The 27,579-nt window shown below is 40.5% G+C and overlaps 3 protein-coding genes across 6 annotated transcripts; 1 reads left to right on the top strand and 2 right to left on the bottom strand.

Annotated features, from left to right (window-relative positions):
* Nucleotides 1-2,209: 2,209 nt before the first annotated feature.
* On the bottom strand, nucleotides 2,210-12,518 carry LOC112266142 (zona pellucida-like domain-containing protein 1). 3 transcript variants are annotated; one of them, XM_042296230.1, is made up of 12 exons: nucleotides 12,466-12,518; nucleotides 8,341-8,405; nucleotides 7,983-8,095; nucleotides 7,544-7,770; nucleotides 7,230-7,414; nucleotides 7,005-7,077; nucleotides 6,797-6,894; nucleotides 6,571-6,651; nucleotides 6,266-6,437; nucleotides 4,205-4,307; nucleotides 3,993-4,013; nucleotides 2,210-3,863 (listed from the first exon to the last, which is right to left on the bottom strand). In XM_042296230.1, exons 2-11 carry the CDS (start codon nucleotides 8,352-8,354, stop codon nucleotides 3,994-3,996), a joined length of 1,086 nt encoding a protein of 361 aa, XP_042152164.1. In that variant the 5' UTR covers nucleotides 8,355-8,405; nucleotides 12,466-12,518; the 3' UTR covers nucleotides 2,210-3,863; nucleotide 3,993. The 3 variants fall into 3 exon arrangements, with proteins under 3 accessions (XP_042152164.1, XP_042152165.1, XP_024299378.2); XM_042296231.1 differs by lacking the exon at nucleotides 2,210-3,863 and having other exon boundaries at nucleotides 3,915-4,013; XM_024443610.2 differs by lacking the exons at nucleotides 2,210-3,863; nucleotides 3,993-4,013 and having other exon boundaries at nucleotides 4,034-4,307.
* Nucleotides 12,519-13,918: 1,400 nt separating this feature from the next.
* Nucleotides 13,919-22,127, top strand: LOC112265558 (heat shock cognate 70 kDa protein). Its single transcript, XM_024442964.2, has 9 exons — nucleotides 13,919-14,073; nucleotides 17,038-17,247; nucleotides 17,348-17,553; nucleotides 17,726-17,878; nucleotides 19,586-20,141; nucleotides 20,299-20,501; nucleotides 20,704-20,902; nucleotides 21,164-21,396; nucleotides 21,578-22,127. The coding sequence occupies exons 2-9, from the start codon at nucleotides 17,043-17,045 to the stop codon at nucleotides 21,776-21,778; spliced, it is 1,956 nt and encodes a 651-aa protein (XP_024298732.1). The 5' UTR covers nucleotides 13,919-14,073; nucleotides 17,038-17,042; the 3' UTR covers nucleotides 21,779-22,127.
* A 520-nt stretch (nucleotides 22,128-22,647) lies between these two features.
* On the bottom strand, nucleotides 22,648-26,191 carry LOC112265559 (lens fiber membrane intrinsic protein-like). 2 transcript variants are annotated; one of them, XM_024442967.2, is made up of 5 exons: nucleotides 25,624-26,191; nucleotides 23,888-24,075; nucleotides 23,384-23,533; nucleotides 23,107-23,241; nucleotides 22,648-22,814 (listed from the first exon to the last, which is right to left on the bottom strand). In XM_024442967.2, the coding sequence occupies exons 2-5, from the start codon at nucleotides 24,060-24,062 to the stop codon at nucleotides 22,753-22,755; spliced, it is 522 nt and encodes a 173-aa protein (XP_024298735.1). In that variant the 5' UTR covers nucleotides 24,063-24,075; nucleotides 25,624-26,191; the 3' UTR covers nucleotides 22,648-22,752. The 2 variants fall into 2 exon arrangements, with proteins under 2 accessions (XP_024298735.1, XP_024298733.1); XM_024442965.1 differs by lacking the exon at nucleotides 25,624-26,191 and adding an exon at nucleotides 25,441-25,489.
* Between the last annotated feature and the right edge of the window lie 1,388 nt (nucleotides 26,192-27,579).

Below are 27,579 nucleotides of genomic sequence, written 5' to 3'. Positions count from 1 at the left end.
GTGTGCCAGATCACTTTGGGCAGAAAGCACTGAGCACTCTGGATAACCAGCCCCACCTGGTGGACAGACACACTGACAGCAGGCACTATTATTTTACCATACATGGTCAGGAAATGGTGGGTTTGGGAACCTGTGACTGTTGGTAACATTCTGGAACGGGATCTATTTGGTAGACATAAAAAAGCTATATTTTTTGTTTCATTACCTATATATATATATATATATATATATATCGGTAACTAGTGTGTCCATATATCTCACTGACCACTTCTGTCATCACCGGGGATTGAGATCATAATTAACATACATTTTATATAATATATATATATATATATTTTATATATATATATATATATATAAAATATATATTTATTATATATATATAAAATGTATGTTAATTATGATCTCAATCCCCGGTGATGACAGAAGTGGTCATAAAATATATATATATATTATATATATATAAAATGTATGTTAATTATGATCTCAATCCCCGGTGATGACAGAAGTGGTCAGTGAGACGGCTGGTTGCTCATGAACTCCATGACACTGGAGAAGCAGAGGGAGGTACAGAGCTGGGCCAGCGTGTCACTGCAGTGCAGCTGACGGTCCGTCTTCACCATCTCAAAGGACCTCAGCCTCATGTCTGGCTCCCAGAGTGTACAAGGAACAGGTGCACCTGAGCCAGGGCAGTGGAGAGAAAGATCAACAGCGTACCAAATGGCATCCTATTCCCTATATAGTGCATTATCAGGGCCCAGGTCAAAAGTAGTGCACTAAAAACAGAATAGGGTGCCATTTGGGATGCATCCCATGATTCAGGGGTAAATATAAGTACTGTATGAAACTGTTAGTGGCATAGCCGTAGAGCTATATGCATGTCCTTATCTAGAAGTTTCCCACAGTGCAATACTGTACAGTACAACACAGTACAATCTTCGTGTATATTAGTGTATGCCACCCCCAGCTACATTTTGAATTGCTTTACATGTTTGCCACCTACGGGATAATGTTTTGATGACCTTGCCTTTTTTTTGTGCCAAAAAAGTCCATCAGCTCCTTTTTCTCTTGTGGGTTTGAAGGTTCATTGGTCTCTTCCACATCTTTATCAATTTCTTGGCAGACCACAGCCAGCAGGAGTCCAGCCAAGACAAACCCTGGCAGTCAACCAGGTACACACAAACAAAGAGAATTCAAACATGTCTGTACATATAAAACCAAAAGTGTGTTTTAGACTACTGATGGATGTGAGAAGTTAGACTGCTAGTACCTCAATCTGTTACCAAAACAGTACTTACTATAGCTATGTGTCTGTTTTTTTGTGTTTTTTTGTGACTTTCCACATGTTCCTTGACTGAACTTATATTGTATTTAGGCTACTGAAACCAAAAGATAGGTGCCAGGTGAAATTGCTTAAATAAGACAAATAGTTGAAATAATGACCTGTGTAGGTCCTGACAAAGCTTGTCAACATGTTGCTCTTTTCTCTTACTGCACAAATTATAAACGCAACATGCCACAATTTCAAAGATTTGACTGAGTTACAGTTCATATAAGGAAATCAGTCAAGTGAAATAAATGCATTAGGCCCTAATCTATGGATTTCACATGACTGGGCAGGGGTGCAGCCATGGGTGGGCCTTGGATGGCATAGGCCCACACACTTGGCAGCCAGGCCCAGCCAATCAGAATGAGTTTTTCCCTACAAAAGGGCTTCATTACAGACAGAAATATTACTCAACACCCCCCTCTCCTCCCGACAATAACGAAGGTGAGGAAGCTGGATGTGGAGGTCCTGGGCTGGCGTGGTTACACATGGTCTGCGGTTGTGAGGCCAGTTGGACGTACTGTCAAATTCTCTAAAATGATATTGGAAGCAGCTTATGGTAGAGAAATTAACATTAAATTCTCTGGCAAACAGCTCTAGTGGACATTCCTGCCAATCGCATGCTGCCTCAAAACCTGAGACATATGTGGCATTGTGTTGTGTGACAAAACTGCACATTTTAGAGTGGCTTTTTATTGTCCCGAGCTCAAGGTGCACCTGTGTAATGATCATGCTGTTTAATCAGCATCTTGATATACCACACCTGTCAGGTGGATGGATTATTTTAGCAAAGGAGAAATGCTTATTAACAGGGATTTAAACAAATTTGTACAAAACATTTGAGAGAAATAAGCTTTTTGTGCGTATGGAACATTTGTGGGATTTTTTATTTCAGCTCATGAAACATGGGACCAACACTTTACATGTTGCGTTTATATTTTTGTTGTGTACTTTAATACACATCTGTCAAGCAAGTGCAATCAACATTTGCTCTGGCCTTTAGCTATCACACAGAATTTACTCTGATTATTAGTCAGCTATCATACAAAAGATTCATACAAAAAATCTGTACATGCCGTATTTATGAACTATACATTTAGGTGTGTAGAAGATGATTACCTCTAGTACCCTGCTGTCACTTTCTTACAATTATAAAATGCTATGTTTCTGTATCATTATGCATGAAATGTTGCTTGATACTTTCTCACTAACGCGTATAACGTTGTAATCCATGAACTGAGAACTAACCATCCTTTACTTATGAACTGACAACTAACCATCCTTTACTTACGAACTGAGAACTAATCATCCTTTACTCATGAACTGAGAACTAACCATCCTTTACTTATGAACTGAGAACTAACCATCCTTTACTTATGAACTGAGAACTAACCATCCTTTACTCATGAACTGAGAACTAACCATCCTTTACTCATGAACTGAGAACTAATCATCCTTTACTTATGAACTGAGAACTAACCATCCTTTACTCATGAACTGAGAACTAACCATCCTTTACTCATGAACTGAGAACTAATCATCCTTTACTTATGAACTGAGAACTAACCATCCTTTACTCATGAACTGAGAACTAATCATCCTTTACTTATGAACTGAGAACTAACCATCCTTTACTCATGAACTGAGAACTAACCATCCTTTACTTATTAACTGAGAAACTAACCATTCTTTGCTTATGAACTGAGAACTAACCATCCTTTACTCTTGAATTGAAATCTAACCATAATTTACTTATGAACTAAGAACTAAACATCCTTTACTTACGAACTGAGAACTAACCATTCTTTGCTTATGAACTGAGAACTAACCATCCTTTACTCATGAACTGAGAACTAACCATCCTTTACTCATGAACTGAGAACTAACCATCCTTTACTTATTAACTGAGAAACTAACCATTCTTTGCTTATGAACTGAGAACTAACCATCCTTTACTCATGAATTGAAAACTAACCATAATTTACTTATGAACTAAGAACTAACCATCCTTTACTTACGAACTGAGAACTAACCATCCTTTACTCATGAATTGAAAACTAACCATAATTTACTTATGAACTAAGAACTAACCATCCTTTACTTACGAACTGAGAACTAACCATTCTTTGCTTATGAACTGAGAACTAACCATCCTTTACGTATTAATTGAAAATGAACTATCCTTTACTCATGAATTGAGAACTAACCCTTCTTTGCTCATGGATTGAGAACTAACCATCCTTTACATAAATTGAGAACTAACCATCCTTTACTTATAAATTGAGAACTAACCATCCTTTGCTCATTTTACCTGCCACTGTATTGTGTCTTCATAACAGCTGTCTACGTGCTCTGGGGATGTAAAGTACCCCACTGAGTGTTTCCCTGGTCCTAGACCAAATCTCATTGGAGGATGGATAACATTCTACTCCTCAGGAAAAGACCAATGAACAGGGCCATGGAGAGACAAATGACAACCAGCACCGCAGTACTGACAGCCACAAGCCCGTTGGGCTTCTCTGGGACTGGAATGAGACTGTTGGAGGGGCAGAAAGTAGGGATATATCAACATACTGTAACCATTGGGAGCATTTATTTTATTTTATTGAAAGGCATAGGCTTTGATGACTGTGATTATCAAGGGCAGCTTGGAAGAATTTCTTACATTATGAAGCTGTTGGAAGACCTGTAGGAGATGGAAACAGAGTAAGATGTTCAAGAATGAAGTGACTTACATTACAATACATTTAATTACTCATTCTATATAAGCAATGAAATGACTAATCAATTTCACTCTCATCAAGTGTCATTAATTCATGTCTGATATATCATTAATGTCTGCTATCATATCACACCACTGGTACAGTATGGCCGCACCGTCGTCCACTTTGGTCTTGATGAGTCCGGAGGAGACTGTGGCCTGGTCGTTGGCCAACCCTCCCTGGGCTTCTCTCTTTTTCCTGGAGGAACCTGAACAGTTCTGGGATCAAACAGGCAGAGTTCAGACAGGAAGTAAAACATTTATCTATTCAGTTGGATACGCTTAGTACAGTGCCTTGCGAAAGTATTCGGCCCCCTTGAACTTTGCAACCTTTTGCCACATTTCAGGCTTCAAACATAAAGATATAAAACAGTATTTTTTTGTGAAGAATCAAGAACAAGTGGGGCACAATCATGAAGTGGAACGACATTTATTGGATATTTCAAACTTTTTTAACAAATCAAAAACTGAAAAATTGGGCGTGCAAAATTATTCAGCCCCTTTACTTTCAGTGCAGCAAACTCTCTCCAGAAGTTCACTGAGGATCTCTGAATGATCCAATGTTGACCTAAATGACTAATGATGATAAATAGAATCCACCTGTGTGTAATCAAGTCTCCATATAAATGCACCTGCACTGTGATAGTCTCAGAGGTCCGTTAAAAGCGCAGAGAGCATCATGAAGAACAAGGAACACACCAGGCAGGTCCGAGATACTGTTGTGAAGAAGTTTAAAGCCGGATTTGGATACAAAAAGATTTCCCAAGCTTTAAACATCCCAAGGAGCACTGTGCAAGCGATAATATTGAAATGGAAGGAGTATCAGACCACTGCAAATCTACCAAGACCTGGCCGTTCCTCTAAACTTTCAGCTCTTACAAGGAGAAGACTGATCAGAGATGCAGCCAAGAGGCCCATGATCACTCTGGATGAACTGCAGAGATCTACAGCTGAGGTGGGAGACTCTGTCCATAGGACAACAATGTCGTATATTGCACAAATCCGGCCTTTATGGAAGAGTGGCAAGAAGAAAGCCATTTCTTAAAGATATCCATAAAAAGTGTCGTTTAAAGTTTGCCACAAGCCACCTGGGAGACACACCAAACATGTGGAAGAAGGTGCTCTGGTCAGATGAAACCAAAATTGAACTTTTTGGCAACAGTGCAAAACGTTATGTTTGGCGTAAAAGCAACACAGCTCATCACCCTGAACACACCATCCCCACTGTCAAACATGGTGGTGGCAGCATCATGGTTTGGGCCTGCTTTTCTTCAGCAGGGACAGGGAAGATGGTTAAAATTGATGGGAAGATGGATGGAGCCAAATACAGGACCATTCTGGAAGAAAACCTGATGGAGTCTGCAAAAGACCTGAGACTGGGACGGAGATTTGTCTTCCAACAAGACAATGATCCAAAACATAAAGCAAAATCTACAATGGAATGGTTCAAAAATAAACATATCCAGGTGTTAGAATGGCCAAGTCAAAGTCCAGACCTGAATCCAATCGAGAATCTGTGGAAAGAACTGAAAACTGCTGTTCACAAATGCTCTCCATCCAACCTCACTGAGCTCGAGCTGTTTTGCAAGGAGGGATGGGAAAAAATGTCAGTCTCTCGATGTGCAAAAGTGATAGAGACATACCCCAAGCGACTTACAGCTGTAATCGCAGCAAAAGGTGGCGCTACAAAGTATTAACTTAAGGGGGCTGAATAATTTTGCACGCCCAATTTTTCAGTTTTTGATTTGTTAAAAAAGTTTGAAATATCCAATAAATGTCGTTCCACTTCATGATTGTGTCCCACTTGTTGTTCATTCTTCACAAAAAAATACAGTTTTATATCTTTATGTTTGAAGCCTGAAATGTGGCAAAAGGTCGCAAAGTACATCGGGGCCGAATACTTTCGCAAGGCACTGTATATCATAGGGTTGTCTCATAAATTAGGGTTCTTCAGAACAGAGGGCAATATAGTCTGGGAAACCCAGACTCTAGGCAACAGGTGTTAAGCTGGAATCTTTGAACGTTGTTGTAGACAAACCGGATGTCGAGAGAGAGAGCAACGGCAATATTATGAATGTGATTGTGACCGCCACTGTGTACAATTGTAAAATGTTTTGTTTTGTTTCTCTGAGTGAAGGCAGTGACATGTGTGTTATTTTCTAATTGTTGCTATTTACGGGCAGTAAGGACGAGCAGGAGGACACCTCACAGAGTCGGGTGACACAGTGCAGGTAGAAAGTGGAGATGGTCATGTTCTTGTGTTCAATGAAACGGAAGGCCTCAAAGGAGAAGTGTGCATTCTGAGACGCTCCGTTCAACTCGACCCTGGTTTTTCTATCACGTGTACACCTTTGATGAGATAAGAGATATGAGTCATACACATACACAAATTAGGCGTGACCAGAAACCAAAAATGCTTCGGTTTCAGTTAGAGTTATTATAAATCTATAGAAATTAAACTGGGTGAATAATACTGACTCACCCAACAAAGAGGTCATAGTAGGTGCTGTTGTTGGGAACGGGACTTGTTGTTGCATAGCATCGGTCAAGCAGAACGTGGAACCTTTAGAGAGGAACAGAGGGACAGATTCTAGAATGCAGTATAGCTACAGCACTTTTTTTCTTAAATATATTTGTTTTTTATTTGTGAGAAATTGTATGTTTTGCAGTACGGTACTTTACAAAAGGCTCAGCATCTGTAGTCTTACCTCTCTGTTAGACTGGTGGCTTTCACCTCCACAAAGATTCTGGTCTTCAGATTTATTCCATTCTCTGGGACAATGAGTTGCTGAGTGTAGTCAGTGTCCTGTTTCACAGCAAAACACCAGTCTATTATAAGCACAACACAATTGCTTCATATCCTATAGAAGTGCACTGTGTACTTCTGGCAGTAATGTGCTGAAGGTAGACACTTACACTGTAGAGCCACATGCTCAGTGTACTGACAAAGCTGCCTTCATTGTCCCTCACTGCAAGACTCACACCCGATCTGTGGACAATCAAGGGGAGGGAATGTTACAGTGACACATACTGTACATGGTTTACACTCAATAATGAACAGGCTGTTTGAGTCATTAGACAAAATTATGCAGAATTATACTGGGAGTTACAGTAGAGCAGGTGATGAATTTAAGTACTCACACTGTGACTTTACTGTTGTTGACCAGATACTGCAGAGGGTAGCGACAGGAGAACATGTAGATGATCTGCCGGCGGTAGGTGACAATAGATGCACTGGGGTCCAGCGAGTTGATGGTGCCAGATATATTAACAAACTGGACATTTGAGAAGTCAGAAAATAACCCAGTACCAACTTCATTGGTTATCTAGAGTCAAGACAAAGAGATTTAAAACACCCAGCTTAGAACAATAGGTGGCAACTCGAAGAATCAAATACAAATTTTCTCTCACCATAATTAACCAAGCAGGTAAATACATTCCTATAATTGATTTACCCTGAATGTGTTGGAGCAGACAGCCACAGCATCAGCAGTTATTGACAGATTGAATTTCAGGATTGGAGGGTCAATGTTCCAGTCAGGTATTCCATGGCACCCGGGGAAGATGAACTGTGCGTTGAGGGCCATCAGGGTTTCGTTGTATCCACCAAAGTAGACTGGGCATAACAAGATACTCAACTCCATAACCTCAGTACCACAGGTCACTGTGATGTCCGAGTTCACTGGGAAAGACCAGAGATATGAACCATTAGATAAGACAATGGAATAGCGCACAATGTGGTACAACAGTAATACTGTAATACTATAATAGTAATTACCTGACATTTTGGTGACGTTGATGTGTGTGAAAATGTTGTTTTATCATCACCCTAACCTCTGTTGAAATAAGAGGGGATGGAAGTACTTGTACCAGCTGAGCAGTGTATTCACTAACCTGGTGGTCTGAATGTTGAGTGCATGTTGCAAAAAGTGCTGGGTGTCTGGGCCTCACTCCGCAGAATCAGGCAAAGCTGGCACACAAGCAGGGGCAGCCACATTGTTCTCAGTCTGCAAGTACAAGACACTCCACAATGAGGACCAAGGCATTCAATTACAAAATCACAAATAAACAGGAAATTATAGATTATACGGAATAATCTTGCATAGATTAAAGACAAGCACACTTCTTACATTTGTGCACTAATTAAAGCACACATTTGTATGCATCTATTATTAAGAAAATAAGCAAATATGTATTCTAGTTGATGACATTCCAGTGAAATGGCTAAAAAAAGATGTTGTCAAAGACTCACCTGTAGGTGTTCATCTTACTTTGTCTTTATCTCTGTCTCCAGCTCCCTATATTTATACTGGCCTCCTGAGGAGCAGAGGGGCGTGAGAGTGAATATCCCATACAAAAGATATAGTAACATGAGATATGGATGTTCAGAAACATCTCAGTACTGCATGTTGTTGTATTTTCAACATTGCTATATACTTCAATTATCAAGTATTTTTATACATTTTTCATATTTTACCAATGATCTCTGTCAGTAGACATACCTACAATGTTGCTTTAGAATGCAAGACTAAAGGTGATTTATCAACATGGGGTGAAATGAAGGACACAGATGCACTTTAAAGTAAGACAATTTCATTAAATATCCTCTGACAGTAATTGTATGATTTTGTGTTGATTATAGCCAATGCACTTCAACAGCGTTGTGCATCTGAGATAGACTGCCACAGGATGAGCTCAGTGCTCGAGGAACAACTTGATGACATAATTCAAGTAATTTTCTAACTGTTTCAATTGAGTTACAATCAAGTCCACACCAAGCACATACTGTCCATGGGATAGGGAGACGTGAAGGTAGGTGGGATGGAAGGTGTTATTATAAAGGTGTGAATAGCCATTAATGGTGTTATGTAAGGACTACATAATGAATCGTCTCAGACATAATGTAATAAGCACATTCAATTCAAGTATATATTAAGTACATTCGACACTACAATGATTACTATAATTATGTTCTTGATCCCTGGGATCAGCAAACGGAGGGTGTACAAAGTGATGTCGTCAGATATTCTGTTGCCATTATTTTTGTATGGTGATAAACATGTCATTATTTGATACAGCATGGCTTTCATAATGTATCAGGTTTGGCGGTTAGGCGCCTCAGCCAGGCATCTAAATTGGATGTAGAAAATCTTTCAATTTTCTCCCTGTTCAGGAATAAAAGACACACCTATTGAAGAGAGAGTCAGGGTATTTTGTGTGGCACCCCAACATGAAAGGGAGTTTCCTGGATCCCCCAGAGACAGCACCACAATAGCCTGTATTAGTACAGCCCAATAAAAACGCATGCTAAATTACTCTAGTGGTATCCAATGATAAATGCCAGTTTTGAGCTCACCTTTGCCGTCTAAACATCTATTTTTCTCCATTGGTGTTGTTTACTGTAGGCCTAGAGATACTTTTACCATTACATAAGAACCATAAACAACAACATATATATAGGACTGCCACCATCATGTATCTTTCATTATTTTTCTGATAATGGAACTGCAGATATGCTTAGCACTATTTCTTCTTTCTCTAACAACTTGTTCCAGTCCAGACACAAAGGCCAATTGGCAGCAATTGTTAAGTGAGGCAACCTCTTTAGCTAAATCCCAACCTTCTTTCACAGAGTGAGTCTCTCTGTCTCTGTGTGTGTGTGTGTGTGTGTGTGTGTCTCGCTCCCCCATCTGACTCACAGTGTTATGTCAGGGTTTCTGCTGGGCTGTCCTTTATCAAGGAATGTATCACTCCCACAGTACAACAAAGCCTAGGCTACTGTACTGTGAGCTGTAGCTCCCCTGTGCCAGTAAGCTATACTTCACACCTCCCATGGGAGCAGGGACGTATACATTTGATACAAGCAGATGGCAGGAGAGGAGACAAAGCAAGAACGTGTTCTCTGCTCTCATCTCGTGTACTCTAGTTCACCTGTTCAATTTCATCCAAGCACAAACAACTGCTGTAGGCTTTCCCGATTAGTCGTAGTGGGAGGACCACACAACATGTCATCGCGTGACTCCAAGTTTACTTCAATATCAATACATAGTGTAAAAGCAGGTGAGCTGGTTAATTTTTGTGTGTTTTGTGGTGGAAATCTGAGCAGGTTGAGCATAACTTCCAATAAATAAGTTAGTCCTAAATGTTTCTGAAACTAAAAGCATTGTATTTGGGAAAAATCATTCACTAACCTCAAATAAATATTGTAATGAATAATGTGGAAATTGAGCAAGTTGAGGAGACTAAACTGCTTGAAGTAACCCTGGATTGTAAACTGTCAATGTGAAAACATATTGATGCAAAAGTAGGTAAGATGGGGAGAGGTATGTCTGCTTTCTTAACAGCACCACCAACAAGGCAGGTCTTACAGGCCCTAGCTTTGACACACCTGGAATACTGTCCAGTCGTGTGGCCAGGTGCCACAAATAGGGACTTAGGAACATGAGAATTGGTCCATAACCGGGCAGCACGGCTGGCCCTTAAATGTACACGGACTGCTAACATTAATAATATGCATGTCAATCTTTCCTGGCTCAAAGTAGAGGAGAGATTGATATGCTGAATGCACCGACCTGTCTGTTTAAACTACTAGCACACAACTCAGACACCCATCCATACCCCACAAGACATGCCACCAGAGGTCTCTTCACAGTCCCCAAGTCCAGAAGAGTCTATGGGAGGTGCACAGTACTACATAGAGCCATGACTACATGGAACTCTATTCCACATCAAGTAACTGCAAACAGTAAAGTTACATTTAAAAAACAGATAAACATACACCTTATGGAACAGCGGGAACTGTGAAGAGTCATACACACAGGCACTGACACATGCGTACACACACATGATAATATACACACGTACACATGGATTTTATGTTGTAGATATGTAGTAGTAGAGTAGTGGCCTGAGGGCACACACTTCATGTGTTGTGAAATCTGTAGTGAAATGTAATATAACGTTTTTAATTGTATATACAGTGCCTTGCGAAAGTATTCGGCCCCCTTGAACTTTGCGACCTTTTGCCACATTTCAGGCTTCAAACATAAAGATATAAAACTGTATTTTTTTGTGAAGAATCAACAACAAGTGGAACACAATCATGAAGTGGAACGACATTTATTGGATATTTCAAACTTTTTTAACAAATCAAAAACTGAAAAATTGGGCGTGCAAAATTATTCAGCCCCCTTAAGTTAATACATTGTAGCGCCACCTTTTGCTGCGATTACAGCTGTAAGTCGCTTGGGGTATGTCTCTATCAGTTTTGCACATCGAGAGACTGAAATTTTTTCCCATTCTTCCTTGCAAAACAGCTCGAGCTCAGTGAGGTTGGATGGAGAGCATTTGTGAACAGCAATTTTCAGTTCTTTCCACAGATTCTCGATTGGATTCAGGTCTGGACTTTGACTTGGCCATTCTAACACCTGGATATGTTTATTTTTGAACCATTCCATTGTAGATTTTGCTTTATGTTTTGGATCATTGTCTTGTTGGAAGACAAATCTCCGTCCCAGTCTCAGGTCTTTTGCAGACTCCATCGGGTTTTCTTCCAGAATGGTCCTGTATTTGGCTCCATCCATCTTCCCATCAATTTTAACCATCTTCCCTGTCCCTGCTGAAGAAAAGCAGGCCCAAACCATGATGCTGCCACCACCATGTTTGACAGTGGGGATGGTGTGTTCAGGGTGATGAGCTGTGTTGCTTTTACGCCAAACATAACATTTTGCACTGTTGCCAAAAAGTTCAATTTTGGTTTCATCTGACCAGAGCACCTTCTTCCACATGTTTGGTGTGTCTCCCAGGTGGCTTGTGGCAAACTGTAAACGACACTTTTTATGGATATCTTTAAGAAATGGCTTTCTTCTTGCCACTCTTCCATAAAGGCCAGATTTGTGCAATATACGACTGATTGTTGTCCTATGGACAGAGTCTCCCACCTCAGCTGTAGATCTCTGCAGTTCATCCAGAGTGATCATGGGCCTCTTGGCTGCATCTCTGATCAGTCTTCTCCTTGTATGAGCTGAAAGTTTAGAGGGACGGCCAGGTCTTGGTAGATTTGCAGTGGTCTGATACTCCTTCCATTTCAATATTATCGCTTGCACAGTGCTCCTTGGGATGTTTAAAGCTTGGGAAATATTTTTGTATCCAAATCTGGCTTTAAACTTCTTCACAACAGTATCTCGGACCTGCCTGGTGTGTTCCTTGTTCTTCATGATGCTCTCTGCGCTTTTAACGGACCTCTGAGACTATCACAGTGCAGGTGCATTTATATGGAGACTTGATTACACACAGGTGGATTGTATTTATCATCATTAGTCATTTAGGTCAACAAACATTGAACAAATTTATTTAAAAAAATAAAAAACAGAAATACCTTCTTTATGTGAGTATTCGCTGCAGTCTGAGGTCCTGAGCGCTCTGGAGCAGGTTTTCATCAAGGATCTCTCTGTACTTTGCTCCGTTCATCTTTCCCTCGATCCTGACTAGTCTCCCAGTCCCTGCCACTGAAAAACATCCCCACAGCATGATACTGCCACCACCATGCTTCCCCTTAGGGATGGTGCCAGGTTTCATCCAGACATGACACTTGGCCAAATAGTTCAATCTTGGTTTCATCAGACCAGAGAATCTTGTTTCTCATGGTCTGAGGTGCCTTTTGGAAAACTCCAAGTGGGTTGAGAGAATGACAAGAGTGTGCAAAGCTGTCATTTTACATTTTTTATTTAACCTTTATTTAACTAGGCAAGTCATTTAAGAACATTTTCTTATTTACAATGATGGCCTAGGAACAGAAGATTAACTGCCTTGTTCAGGGGCAGAACGACAGATTTGCTCAGGGATTCGATCTAGCAACCTTTCAGTTATTGGCCAAATGCTCATTACCACTAGGCTACCTGTCGCCCCAACCACTAGGCTACCTGCCGTCATCAAGGCAAAAGGTGTCTACTTTGAAGAATCTCAAATATAAAATATATTTAGATTTGTTTGACACTTTTTTGGTTAATACATACATTGTTTTGATGTCTTCACTATTATTCTACAATGGAGAAAATAGTAAAAATAACCGTGCAATGAGTAGGCGTGTCCAAACTTTTGACTGGTACTGTATATCCACTCCATGAGGTTGGAATAACACTTTGAAAATGCTTAGGTAGGATGGAGTTTTGGCCTGCCTGATGTCACCAGGCAGTAAGTTAGATGTTAGACCAATAAGAAAGAGTTCCAAACCTCTCTGCCAGTAACAGGTTTTTTTCAGTTTCCCCCTCCCCACTCAGACCACTCCTAGACAGTCCCATCAAAATTCTTCCTTGAGAAATTGCTCTTCGCTAAAAAGCTATTTTTGTTTATTTTTGACCTTTTAAATGGAAAACAGTCACAGTAAGGTACTTAATTGTTACCCAGAAATTATTTGATTTTTAGATGAAAAAAGCTGAATTGGTCCTTTAGCAATTTACTTTTTTCTAGTGAAGCTTGCATTCAACTAACTGTGCCTCCATGTGACACACAAGCTTCCATTCCCCCTGTCACAAGGGGATTTATGGCTGATTTACAGTCAACCTTGTTGCTTTATTAGGCACATGCTATAGTATAATAATTTTAAAAAATTGCTCTTGAGAAGGGAAAAATTGTTTTTCATTAAGATGAACATGTGAACTTTATGACAGAATGTTATAATTAGGTGAAATAAAACTGGGGTGTTTCTCAACAAGTTACACTTCTCAAATTGTGGAACGGTCCAACACTGTTTCTCTAAAAATAGGAAACATTGTAGCAACTAACTTATCTACTGTGGAAATATTTTTATTGGTTCATTTGACCTCGCGATGAAGCAACTGTTGGCAGTTGATTGGCTAGCGACATCGCTCAGTTTGTTCTAGACTGTTCTGCGGAAATCACCAGCACGGTCAGCTTCTGCGAGGTGTACTTCTGTACTAATCAGGGTGAAGCGACATTTTCAGGCTGATTTGTAATATTTAATAAGGTAAGCATTTTGAAATGGAAGTTGTTGAATATCAGCATTATAGTTGTTGTAAATTACGAACAGTAAATTAGGCTATTCTCCAAAATTCAACGTCTCCTGTAGGATAATCGCCATATTCAACTTCTCCTGTAAACACAGATTCAGGTTCAAAGTTGTTACATTATTTTCTAATGCCTCAATAGTTTCAACGATTACATCATCGGATATGTCAGTATCAGTTTGCTTGCTAGATGTTTAAAGGGCGCTCTCTTGTTAGGCTAGCTAACGTTGTATGAAGACCTGGGTTTGCCTTCCAACATTATACAGTTGAACCATTGGCTTGTTCTATCGATGTTGCTTAATGCGCTGGTTAAATGTTAGTTTAAATAATTGCGTGTGAAACTTATTTGAATGGAAACCCTACCTAGTCTAGACTACGTGAGTTGGCTGGCAATACTTGGATGGTGATGAAGCTGAACGGAATGTTCCAGCAATTTCCCAACACACCGCGGCAGCGCAGGGGCGAGTCCACTGACAAACTCCCGGCAAAATGTTTGTTTTATATTTAAATATGTGATCGGGAGGAATAGCTTCCAGGATGTGGTCTATCCATGTTCATTTGGTTAAAGTGATAATAAGTATGGAGTTGCTTTAGCTATTCAGTTAAAATGAAGCTCGAGATGTTTTTGTTTTATTTATTAACAAACGAATATCAACAAACAAAAGACGAATAGTCACATGTAAACAAGCATGCATGCATACATACAAACTATGTACATTGCCAGGGACGCTAAGCAAACAAAACGTATTCATTGAAAATTCAAGTTTGAATTTTGTTTTTTCACTTAAAGTAGTGCCATATTGTTTAAATAATTAATTAAATTAATTATAAAAATAAATAATTTATTAATTTATAAAGTGAAAAAAGATAGGTTTTGAATTAGACCATTAGCATTTGAATATGAAATTGACCAAATATTACTAGCAGTTGAATTAAATACACTACATTTAATCAAAGTCAGAATTTCTGAAATAAATCAGATCATAACCATTAAATTGTACAACCTATCCTGTTTTCTTTGTAACAAAGTTATGTATGTCAATCCCAAAAATCTGGGGGATGCATGCCAGCAAAGCCACTACACAACACTAAACAATACATGAATTGTACTATAACGGTGTCCACATAAAGCTGTCCCAACAGCAGTCCCAACACCTTACCACTGCTACACCTGGCTATCAGCGGAGCCTTGTCTGGCAGCGAAACAGCTAATTTAGCCTCATTTACTGCCTTTAACAATAAAATAAAACAGCTGATAAGGCTGACTTGCTTAAAAAATTGTTTTCCACTGGCGATTGAGATGTACAAACTATGGCATAAAGGGGACGGTAATCTGTAAGACATTAATGAGCGAGCTAGGACGGATGTAGTCAATATAACTTTGTTCAGCACTTTTGAAATGTACAGTGACACAATCGTTCTTACAGTGTTCTCCCTGTACACCAAGTCAGAACCGTAGGATAAATAACAGGGGCATATAAGCAGACAATGAAAGCTCTTACAACATTCGATGATTACATTTCTCTAAAACAGTTTATAGGCCAAATGTTCATCACCAAGTCAGAACATTAGGTGAAATTAAGAGGGGAAAATATACCAAATTATTAGGGTGAGGCACATAGGCTACTAACAGCTTACTACACAACATACACTAAATATTATTTTCTTGGCTACAGTATACATATCTACCTGGCATATTGCATCATTTATGCAGCAGCATACAAGACATTTTTAGACTCCCCTTGTTGTGTTCACTTGAACAGGAAGGTGGCGCGGCGGTCCTTTTGTGGGCAAATTTTGTCATCGAAGTCTGACATTCTCTGGATTTATGGTGTTTTCAAGACAACTGGGAACTCAAAAAAGGTTGAATCATGATGATGTCAGTGATCTTCAGGATGTAGCTCTAGAAAGAGGCCCAAGTTCCCTGCTTAAAATTCCGAGCTTGATGACTGTTCAAAATGTATTTTCCCAGTCGGAGCTTGTTTTTCCCCCGAGTTCCCAGTTGTCTTGAACTCGCTGAAGTCAGATTTCCCAGTTCCGAGTCAAGTTGTTTGGAGCGAGGCACAAATCATGCTTCACTAACAGCAGGCCATTGTTGGATGTTAATCATTTTAAGCTTGGAAAAGCGACCCTTAAACACAGAATAGGGATCACACACCCACTCCACTGAATAGCAGGCTAGGGATTGCTTTGCAATGCTTGCAGTTAGCCACTGATTCTTTCCAAACCACTCATTGTTGAATTTGCCATTTCCAACTTGTTGTGTAATGTTTGATTTATCTGTGGCCATTTTCTGTGCCTTCTTGGATGGGCACTTCTAATGTAACTCTATGGCAGCACCCAAGGGGCTTGAATTTTCTAGCTCTACCCTTAGATTTGGAAGTGATGTACTGTAGTGTCCCCATGAGTGAAAGAACACTGAGCCAATCACGGCGCAACTAGAGAACATTACCAACCCCTATACTCTGTATTTTCTGCTGGCTGCCCCACCACCACAGAAAGCACTGAGCTAGGCTGAAACACCTGCATTTTGGAGCTGCCTTACTCAAGAAAGCAAAAAAGAGACCATGTTTGTATTGAAGCTTTATTAACTCAATGATTCTATTCTATTCATTTTTATACATTGTTTGCAAACTAATATGTGACATATTAATGCCAAAATAACATGCAAAACAAGCAACCCAAAGAAAAGACATGTGGGGCTCAAATCAGGTGGGGCTCTGTTGTGGCTACTATTGCATGAACTTTTCAGAAAATAGCATCGTGTGTCATGGGTCTATACTAAAATAGATCCAACTTGACCAGTTTGTATAGAGTTGTCCCCTAGAGTCTACCCTCAGAATAACTCACCTGGGTCAACATGTCAACAGGTCATATTGCCCAGCCCAACCACACAGTTTGTTTTGTTATCTCTTCATTTTCAGACACCATGTCAAAGGGACCAGCAGTTGGCATTGACCTGGGCACCACCTACTCCTGTGTGGGTGTGTTCCAGCATGGCAAAGTGGAGATCATAGCCAATGACCAGGGAAACAGAACCACACCCAGTTATGTCGCCTTCACAGACACAGAAAGGCTGATTGGGGATGCAGCCAAAAACCAAGTGGCCATGAACCCCACAAACACAGTGTTTGGTAAGAAATTAACTTAGAAAAATTGATTAAATAAGATGTACTTTACATAGTCTCTCCATCTGTGGTATTAACTCATGTTTACCCCCTTATCTTCTCCCAGATGCTAAGCGGCTGATAGGGCGGAAGTTTGACGACAGTGTCGTCCAGGCAGACATGAAACACTGGCCGTTTACAGTGATCAACGACTCGACACGGCCCAAGGTCCAAGTGGAGTACAAGGGAGAGACCAAGGCCTTCTACCCAGAGGAGATCTCCTCCATGGTGCTGGTCAAGATGAAGGAGATTGCAGAGGCCTACCTGGGCAAGGTGAGCATGCCTATCACTCTGTCTTCATAGCAACACATGTTATGATCTTTGGGATGTTACCTAATGGTTTAACCAAATAGAAATGCATTTTTCGAACACATTCAAAAAATGAAGATTGTCTTGTCTAGTGAAGCATTACCTATTTGTGTATACTGAATCTTTCTTCTTGCAGACTATAACCAATGCAGTGGTCACTGTGCCAGCTTACTTCAACGACTCTCAGCGCCAGGCCACCAAAGATGCAGGGACTATCTCAGGACTCAACGTACTCCGCATCATCAATGAGCCAACTGCTGCTGCTATCGCCTACGGCCTGGACAAGAAGGTTAATGTATATATGTTTATCAACACTAACAACTATACAGTGGGGCAAAAAAAGTATTTAGTCAGCCACCAATTGTGCAAGTTCTCCCACTTAAAAAGATGAGAGAGGCCTGTAATTTTCATCATAGGTACACTTCAACTATGACAGACAAAATGAAAAAAAAGAATTCCAGAATATCACATCGTAGGATTTTTAATGGATTTATTTGCAAATTATGGTGGAAAAGAAGTCAATAAGTTTATCTCAATACTTTGTTATATACCCTTTGTTGGCAATGACAGAGGTCAAACGTTTTCTGTAAGTCTTCACAAGGTTTTCACACACTGTTGCTGGTATTTTGGCCCATTCCTCCATGCAGATCTCCTCTAGAGCAGTGATGTTTTGGGGCTGTGGCTGGGCAACACGGACTTTCAACTCCCTCCAAAGATGTTCTATGGGGTTGAGATCTGGAGACTGGCTAGGCCACTCCAGGATCTTGAAATGCTTGTTACGAAGCCAGTCCTTCGTTGCCCGGGCGGTGTGTTTGGGATCATTGTCATGCTGAAAGACCCAGCCACGTTTCATCTTCAATGCCCTTGTTGATGGAAGGGGGTTTTCACTCAAAATCTCACGATACATGGCCCCATTCATTCTTTACTTTACACGGATCAGTCGTCCTGGTCCCTTTGCAGAAAAACAGCCCCAAAGCATGATGTTTCCACCCCCATGCTTCACAGTAGGTATGGTGTTTATTGGATGCAACTCAGCATTCTTTGTCCTCCAAACACGACAAGTTGAGTTTTTACCAAAAAGTAATATTTTGGTTTCATCTGACCATATGACATTCTCCCAATCTTCTTCTGGATCATCCAAATGCTCTCTAGCAAACTTCAGACGGGCCTGGACATGTACTGGCTTAAGCAGGGGGACACGTCTGGCACTGCAGGATTTGAGTCCCTGGCAGCGTAGTGTGTTACTGATGGTAGGCTTTGTTACTTTGGTCCCAGCTCTCTGCAGGTTATTCACTAGGTCCCCCCGTGTGATTCTGGCATTTTTGCTCACCGTTCTTGTGATCATTTTGACCCCACGGGGGGAGATCTTGCGTGGAGCCCCAGATCAAGGGAGATTATCAGTGGAATTGAAAGGTCTTCCATTTCCTAATAATTGCTCCCACAGTTGATTCCTTCAAACCAAGCTGCTTACCTATTGCAGATTCAGTCTTCCCAGCCTGGTGCAGGTCTCCAATTTTGTTTCTGGTGTCCTTTGACAGCTCTTTGGTCTTGGCCATAGTGGAGTTTGGAGTGTGACTGTTTGAGGTTGTGGACAGGTGTCTTTTATACTGATACAGGTAACGAGTGGAGGACAGAGGAGCCTCTTAAAGAAGAAGTTACAGGTCTGTGAGAGCCAGAAATCTTGCTTGTTTGTAGGTGACCAAATACTTATTTTCCACCATAATTTGCAAAGAAATTCATTAAATATCCTACGGTGTGATTTTTCTGGATTTTTTTTCTTCTCATTTTGTCTGTCATAGTTAAAGTGTCCCTATAATGAAAATTACAGGCCTCTCTCTCATCTTTTTAAGTGGGAGAACTTGCACAATCGGTGGCTGACTAAATACTTTTTTGCCCCACTGTACTTAGAACTATAATGCATCCAAGTGTTTTGGGAGACAAATTTCATAAAAATGCATATTTAACTCGCGTTTAAAAACATTTATAATCATTTTAGGTGGGAGTGGAGAGAAACGTCCTGATCTTCGACCTAGGCGGCGGTACGTTTGATGTGTCTATCCTGACCATCGAAGATGGGATCTTTGAGGTGAAGTCCACGGCCGGAGACACCCATCTTGGAGGAGAGGACTTCGACAACCGCATGGTCAACCACTTCATCTCTGAGTTCAAGCGCAAATACAAGAAGGACATCAGCGATAACAAGAGGGCCGTGCGTCGTCTGCGCACCGCCTGTGAACGTGCCAAGCGCACCCTGTCCTCCAGTACCCAGGCCAGCATTGAGATTGACTCTCTGTATGAGGGCGTCGACTTCTACACCTCCATCACCAGAGCTCGCTTTGAGGAGCTGAACGCTGACCTGTTCAGAGGCACCCTGGACCCGGTGGAGAAGTCTCTGAGGGACGCCAAGATGGACAAGGCCCAGGTTCACGACATCGTCCTGGTGGGAGGCTCCACACGCATCCCCAAGATCCAAAAGTTGCTGCAGGACTTCTTCAATGGGAAGGAGCTCAACAAGAGCATCAACCCTGATGAGGCTGTCGCCTATGGTGCAGGTGAGGCTCTTTTATTTTTCTATCTAAAGCTTTGCCCAGTTAACCCCTCTGGTCAGCTGTGTCTTTTCCTGTTCTGCCTTCCCTAACCTTCATCCAGAGAAGCCCGAATATGGATAATGATTTAAGAATGAGTGACAACCCCTGTGCCTGTTGATAGCTGTCCAGGCGGCCATCTTGTCCGGAGACAAGTCTGAGAACGTGCAGGACCTGCTGCTGCTGGACGTCACGCCACTGTCCCTGGGTATTGAGACGGCCGGAGGGGTCATGACCGTGCTCATCAAGAGGAACACCACCATCCCCACCAAGCAGACACAGACCTTCACCACATACTCAGACAACCAGCCTGGGGTGCTCATCCAGGTGAGAATGAGGTACCTCATTCTTAGGTACCTCAATGGATTGTATCCATCAGAGTCAAAATGTTATCATATACAATTTTGATCTGAACCAGTCTTGAACTACATGGTCATTTATTTGTTAGTGTTTACATTACAACTTAAGATGAGACTTTGAATGTATCCACTTTAATGTTGACCTGAATGTGTCTGTGTCCTGTCCTCAGGTATATGAGGGGGAAAGAGCCATGACCAAAGACAACAACCTACTGGGGAAGTTTGAGTTGTGTGGGATTCCACCAGCCCCCCGGGGTGTGCCTCAGATCGAGGTGACCTTTGACATTGACGCCAACGGCATCATGAATGTGTCCGCCGCTGACAAGAGCACCGGCAAGGAGAATAAGATCACCATCACCAATGACAAAGGTACACTTAGTAGTTCTTACAGTTAAAGGGGAAATCGGCAGTTCAAACAATAGCAAAACATGTCTGGGATCTGGAAATCTGTTCAATGTTCATTTCAAATTCTTGATATTTACCCATTGATTCTTGAACATCTGAATCCCAGAATGTAGCTTTAAACACTATGCCATTGTAAAGTATGCACAACATTTTAAATAGGCATGTCCTCTCTAACAATGCTTGGTAACAAAGCCTCCATCTCATTGTCTGCCCCTCTCTCCACAGGTCGTCTGAGTAAGGAGGACATAGAGCGCATGGTCCAGGAGGCTGAGCAGTACAAAGCTGCAGACGATGTCCAGAGGGACAAGGTGGCGTCCAAGAATGGCCTGGAGTCATACGCCTTCAACATGAAGTCCACCGTGGAGGACGAGAAGCTCAAGGGCAAGCTCAGCGATGAGGACAAACAGAAGATCTTGGACAAATGCAATGAGGTCATCAGCTGGCTGGACAAGAACCAGGTACAGTACGGGCTCTGGGTCCTTCAACCAGAATGGAGTGGGTTGATGTTCATATCTAAAGTGAAGTAAAGCACTGAGTCCTTCACCTCATTGTAATTTGATTAAACAAATGTCTGGTGGTTGAACAAGGTTGGAGCACTCTCTTTTGCTATCTCTTCCTTTCTCCTCTTTCTCCTTGTAGTCTGCAGAGAAGGAGGAGTTTGAGCACCACCAGAAGGAGCTGGAGAAGGTCTGTAACCCCATCATTACCAAGCTGTACCAGGGTGCCGGGGGGATGCCCGGGGGGATGCCCGGGGGGATGCCTGGGGGGATGCCCGGGGCTGGTGGTGCCGCACCCGGAGGAGGTGGATCCTCTGGACCAACAATTGAGGAAGTTGACTAAACCATTTAGTATTATTTTACTCTTGATTGGATATTATAGTGGTCCACATTAAATAGTGGTCCACATGCTATGGCTTGGAATGGACTGAACCTTTATTTTCAGAATCTACATTGACTACTTTTTGTTTATTTCGGTCATTCATCTTTTTATGCTGAAAGCAACCATGGATTGAGTCTTTTTCATGGGCACTGTTCTACCTATTGTTAAATGTTTTCAGTTTAGCCAGTGAATGGTTACTATACAGAGCATGTTTTTTACCAGTTGCATTCTGTGACTGCAAAATGTTTTTTCCTTTGCACTGCGCTCTTGGCTAAAGGTAACTCTTAAAAAATAAAATCTCTTGAATTCACATTCTTCTACCAGACTCTTCTTTAATTTCGACACCTGTGACAGTCTTGATGACAGTCAGGGTTTAATTTGCATGTTAAAGCTGCTCTATGCAGAAATAGCTCCGCCATTTCCTGGTTGCAAAAAATTATAGTAGTTCGCCTATTTTCATTTTGTAAAAAAAACACCTATAGTAAATAGAATCATTGTACAATCTAAACCACTGTGAAATATATTTTCTATAACCAAAAATATTGTATTTTTAGTTGTTTTGAATCTGGTGTACAAAACTGAAAGTAAAAGACACAAAAACGAAGCTTAAGAATGGGAAGCATAGAAATGGTGCACATAGAACAGATTTACCACTTAGACTTTCAATAATGACTGATCTATAACTCACATTTCTATTTGATTTTGGTCAGGTCACCCAAAAAGTTACATATTGCAGCTTTAAAGAAACTTAAAGAATATGCACCACAGTTATAATTTTTAATTATTAAACAGATGAATACCACTCAATAGAAAGGAGAATAAACAGACAATTGGTTTTACCCTTTTTATTATGCTTATTCAATAGTGGTCAGGTAAACAGGAAATTACGTAGTTAGGTGTGTAAACCCAGGTGTGAACTGTGTGTTTTTGTCAGATCAGCGTGAGTTGGAGTTTCTTGGGCATTCATGCATCCTGTAGGCACACATGTAGAAGATGCCTGTAAAAGAAAATAGGAAGAGATTAACATTCAGGTCCTGGGCATACTGTATACTGTCCACTGGATTATCCACTGATGTCAAAAATGTTTTTCTTCAAATGAATCTTGTTGGACTGAGCCATAGGGTGCATCTCAAATGGCAGCCTACTCCTTATATAGTGCACTTACTTTTGAACAGGGCCCCATGGGCCTTGATAAAAAGTAGTGCACTAATGGGAATAGGGGGCCATTTGGGATGTACAATAGTAAATGAAGCCCTTTTAGCTCTACAGGTAGAACCACGTTATCCTACCTGAGAAGAAGGTGAGGACCACGGCTACCCAACCCATGATGTAGGACCAGGAGAAACGCCAGTTCCCGTATCGTTTCCCGTAGTAATTCACAGTCACCCCAGTGTACACAGCCATCGCCAGCAGCACAAAGAAGCCTGTGGAGAGTAGTCAATCAAATGCTGCTTATTCCTTTCATCACAAAAATCAACAGAGACTTGATAGCATAGAAATATGTAATTTATTGTATTTCTTTGCTTGAAAGAGTTACAGGGACAAATGACAGAAGGAGACACTTACAGGAGATGAAGAAGAGGATGCCGGCAGCAAAGGTCTTGTCAAACCCACTGAAGGAGGAGGAGCGTATGAAGGCCATGACGCCGATCACGATGCCAATGAAGCAGGCCAGCAGGGAGAGGATCATAAAGGCACGGGTGGCATCCCAGTACGCTGGTGACAGAGGGCACAGAGAGGACAAGGCTGAGACCCAGTACAGGTACTACTTACCCAATAAGCACTACTACTATTAGTAGTGACATTCCTGTCCATAGTACTGAATTACATTTCACACTTTACTCAGATGTGACATCACTGAACATTTACTTACTACACAATATTCTATATTTTGCACCAAATGTTGAATTATGGTGACTTATTCCCAACTAAACCTGCTCAAATAAAAGGAGCTGATTCCTTTGTTGAAATGCTTTTTTACTAGATATTCACAGCATGGAACAGGACCTTATAAAGACCTTTCGTTCACTTACAGTACATTTGATGACAAATGGGACATGTTGCGCTTACCAATGCTATCTGTGTGTGTCATGCATTTCCCAGGCACACAGTAGCGCCACAGGCCCTGATGCATATAGTTGTTGGATTGACGGTACTGCATCCAGTAATCGGTTGCTGTGGAGATAATAAGGAGTATGTTCCCGACTCCAGCGCAGAACAACCCACCGCCCATGAAGCTGTACATCCTGCCAAGCACACTGATGTACACAGAGGAGACAGTTAGCCTACAACACAATTGTCAGGGACACTGAAGCATCTCTATACAATTACATCTCATGGCTGGTGAATACAGCATTGAGTAACACAACATAAAGTACATTGTTTGCTTTGAATAGTTGAAAGGGTCTGGATGGACATTACAGACCGTTTTAACATTGAATCAATTATATTTTTTCAAAGAATAATCTTAATAATCTTATTCATATTCCATTTGTTTTACCATAAGCCTACTGCTTTTAGACAGTTTGTTAGAGCAAGGTCTTTTCAAATGGCCATTATATACACTATCGTTGAAAGGTTTGGGGTCACGTAGAAACATCCTTGTTTTTGAAAGAAAAGCACATTTTTTGTCCATTTAAGATAACATCAAATTGATCAGAAATACAGTGTAGACATTGTTAATGTTGCAAATGACTATTGTAGCTGGAAACGGCAGATTTTTTATGGAATATCTACATAGGTGTAGAGGCCCATTATCAGCAACCATCACTCCTGTGTTCCAGTGGCACGTTGTGTTAACTAATCCAAGTTTATAATTTTAAAAGGCTAATTGATCATTAGAAAACCCTTCTGCAATTATGTTAGCACAGCTAAAAACTGTTGTTATTATTAAAGAAGCAATAAAACTGTCCTTCTTTAGACTAGTTGAGTACCTGGAGCATCAGCATTTGTGGGTTCGATTACAGGCTCATAATGGCTAGAAACAAAAAACTTTCTTCTGAAACTCATCAGTCTATTCTTGTTCTGAGAAATTAAGGCTTCCATGTGAGAAATTGCCAAGAAACTGAAGATCTCGTACAACGCTGTGTGCTACTCCCTTCACAGAACAGCACAAACTGGCTCTAACCAGAATAGAAAGAGGAGTGGGAGGCCCCGGTGCACATCTGAGCAAGAGGACAAGTACATCAGAGTGTCTAGTTTGAGAAACAGACACCTCACAAGTCCTCAACTGGCAGCGTCAATAAATAGTACCCACAAAACACAAGTCTCAGCGTCAACAGTGAAGAGGCTACTCCGGGATGTTGGCCTTCTAGGCAGAGTTCCTCTGTCCACTGTCTGTGTTCTTTTTCCCATCTTAATCTTTTATTTTTATTGGCCAGTCTGAGATATGGCTTTTTCTTAGCAACTCTACCTAGAAGGCCAGCATCCCGGAGTCGCCTCTTCACTGTTGACGTTGAGACTGGTGGTTTGCGGGTACTATTTAATGAAGCTGCCAGTTTAAAGAAGACCAGTTATTTTAATGGACAAAAAAACATGCTTTTCTTTCAAAAACAAGGACATTTCTAAGTGACCCCAAACTTTTGAACGGTAGTGTAGTTTTAGCTTTGATATACTGTATTTACCCTGACATGACTGATCTGTTTCTCTTCTGTCCTCTCTCTTCTGTCATCTCTTTTCTGTCCTCTCTCTTCTGTTCTCTCTGTTTTTCTATGAAGAAATATGATCTTTAAGTCACCTACTGTACATTATATCAAAACACATAACATGACATTTTACCCACACCACTCAGCTAATTAATAACTTACCTTTATTATCCCGTTAGAGAAAAAGTCAGAGATTCCAATATTACAGGGGGGTTGTCAAAGCACTCCGGAGCCCAATATTGCCCAGGCTGACAGGAAAGTTTTGTTTGTGTGTCGGAAACCAGGCGAACAAACGGCCCCGGGGCACAATAGAGCATGCTGAGCCACAACCAATCACATGGGATGAGTTTTGTGTTTTAGGGAATCTGCTGAAAATACAAAACTATTTAAGCCCTGGGTAAGTCACAGTAATACTGATGACACAGGGGTTTCAATTCAAAATACTGCCCTACCATCCACAGTGGACATGGGTTGGCAATAGGATCCCACACTATGCAGTAAAAGTAAGTTTCACGTAGTTATTTCACGCAGAAAAGAACAAAAGTATAGTTGGGGCTCTCATGTTAGTTAAGCGAAATTGAGATAATGTTTTCTCTCAACATCAGATGTTAAGGTTTTAAAATCTTCATTGAAACTACAATTGAACTCCCAAAACCCCTGCCAGTTCATTGAATTTAAACTGCCCAGTAAATCTCAGACCGTGGTCCAAAAATCAGCTTCAAACACACACTGTGATGCATATGAGTCACTACAGTATGTAATACTTTCCTTTTCTAGGGTAGCAGGTGTCTTGAACAAATGGTGGTAGATGTATTTTATAATCACAAAACAATGATTCAAGTTATTCAGTGCTATTCCATAATTAACACATTTTCAGTCAAATAAATCAATAATTATGTATTCAACATTTTCGGTGGAGAGTTAAGTTGTTTAGGAGGTGGGAAAATAATCAAATGAAATTTTATCAGTGAGTGTTTTTATATTTTTATATATAAAGTGAGGTCTGACATTATTAACAGCCTTGATAAAAATGAGCAAAAATGACTATGGAATAAATACTTCAAATACTGAGCTATGCTTAAATAAATGGGGAAATTATAGTATTTTAAACTAATACAATTGCTCAGAGAAAGATATATATTTTTAAAACAATTAATACTTTTTTCCCCTAAAAATATTTTATAAGTTGGAGAACATCTGGAGGGATCTTAACAGCATTCCTTCATACAGAATCCTTCCAGTTCCTTGATCTCCTTTGTCTGTGAGAAATAGACTGCCCTCTTCAATTCAAACCATAGGTTTTCAATGGGTTTCAAGTCCAGAGATCCCAAGTGAAATATTTTAATTATAAGTATACTTAAATATATAAAACAATTATATTAATATACTGTACTTCAAATACGAAATGTACTTTATACCTTAAGTATACTATAAATATACTATCATTACACTTCAACACACTTATTAAAAGTGTACTTTATATTCATTGTTATTTCAGTCTTTTAGTATACTATATGTTCACTATCATTAAACTTAAAGACACTCATTAAAACTGTACTTCAATTTCAAACACTTGAATTGTAATTTAATATATTCATTCAAAATACACTTGGAGTTGTTTTTAAGTTGAAGTGTTGATTTAAAAAAAAAATGAAACTGCTTGAGAGTGATCAAGTACACTATAAGTGTACAGTTACTTGCAAAGTGGGCAGCAGGGTAGCCTAGTGGTTAGAGCGGTGGACTAGGAACCGGAAGGTTGCAAGTTCAAACCCCCGAGCTGTCGTTCTGCCCCTGACCAGGCAGTTAACCCATTGTTCCTAGGCCGTCATTGAAAATAAGAATTCGTTCTTAACTGACTTGCCTAGTAAAATAAAGGTACTTTAAAAAAAAAATTGTCATATTTTGTCAACAATGAACTCCAAATACTCTGTAAGGTCAAAGTGGAAGAAAAAGTTTAAAAAATATGTTACATCGACTCACTCCGTGTGAAATAATAGTTGTTGACATCATTCTTGAATGACTAACTTCCTCTGTCCCCCATTCATACAACATTTGTAAAATCCCTCAGTCAAGTATTGAATTTCAAGCACGGATTAAACTACAAAGACCAGGGAACCT

This window comes from Oncorhynchus tshawytscha, linkage group LG13 (assembly GCF_018296145.1).
Source record: "Oncorhynchus tshawytscha isolate Ot180627B linkage group LG13, Otsh_v2.0, whole genome shotgun sequence".
Lineage (NCBI taxonomy): Eukaryota > Metazoa > Chordata > Actinopteri > Salmoniformes > Salmonidae > Oncorhynchus > Oncorhynchus tshawytscha.
Note: the sequence above shows the minus strand (reverse complement) of the source record. Positions and strands in the feature narration are given on the sequence as shown.

Bases quoted from the DNA above. Each gene is read 5' to 3' on its own strand.
- LOC112266142 (XM_024443610.2), bottom strand. The intron at 7,078-7,229 runs GTGAGTACTTAA...GATTGTCCACAG, and splicing joins AACAACAGTAAAGTCACAGT to ATCGGGTGTGAGTCTTGCAG. The intron at 6,438-6,570 runs GTGAGTCAGTAT...ATCTCATCAAAG, and splicing joins TACTATGACCTCTTTGTTGG to GTGTACACGTGATAGAAAAA.
- LOC112265558 (XM_024442964.2), top strand. From the start codon at position 17,043: ATGTCAAAGGGACCAGCAGTTGGCATTGACCTGGGCACCACCTACTCC. The intron at 20,142-20,298 runs GTGAGGCTCTTT...GCCTGTTGATAG, and splicing joins GGCTGTCGCCTATGGTGCAG to CTGTCCAGGCGGCCATCTTG. The intron at 20,502-20,703 runs GTGAGAATGAGG...TCCTGTCCTCAG, and splicing joins AGCCTGGGGTGCTCATCCAG to GTATATGAGGGGGAAAGAGC.
- LOC112265559 (XM_024442965.1), bottom strand. From the start codon at position 25,487: ATGACAGAAGAGAGAGGACAGAAGAGAAACAGATCAGTCATGTCAGG. The intron at 23,534-23,887 runs GTAAGCGCAACA...CTCTGTCACCAG, and splicing joins GACACACACAGATAGCATTG to CGTACTGGGATGCCACCCGT. The intron at 23,242-23,383 runs GTAAGTGTCTCC...TACTCTCCACAG, and splicing joins CATCCTCTTCTTCATCTCCT to GCTTCTTTGTGCTGCTGGCG.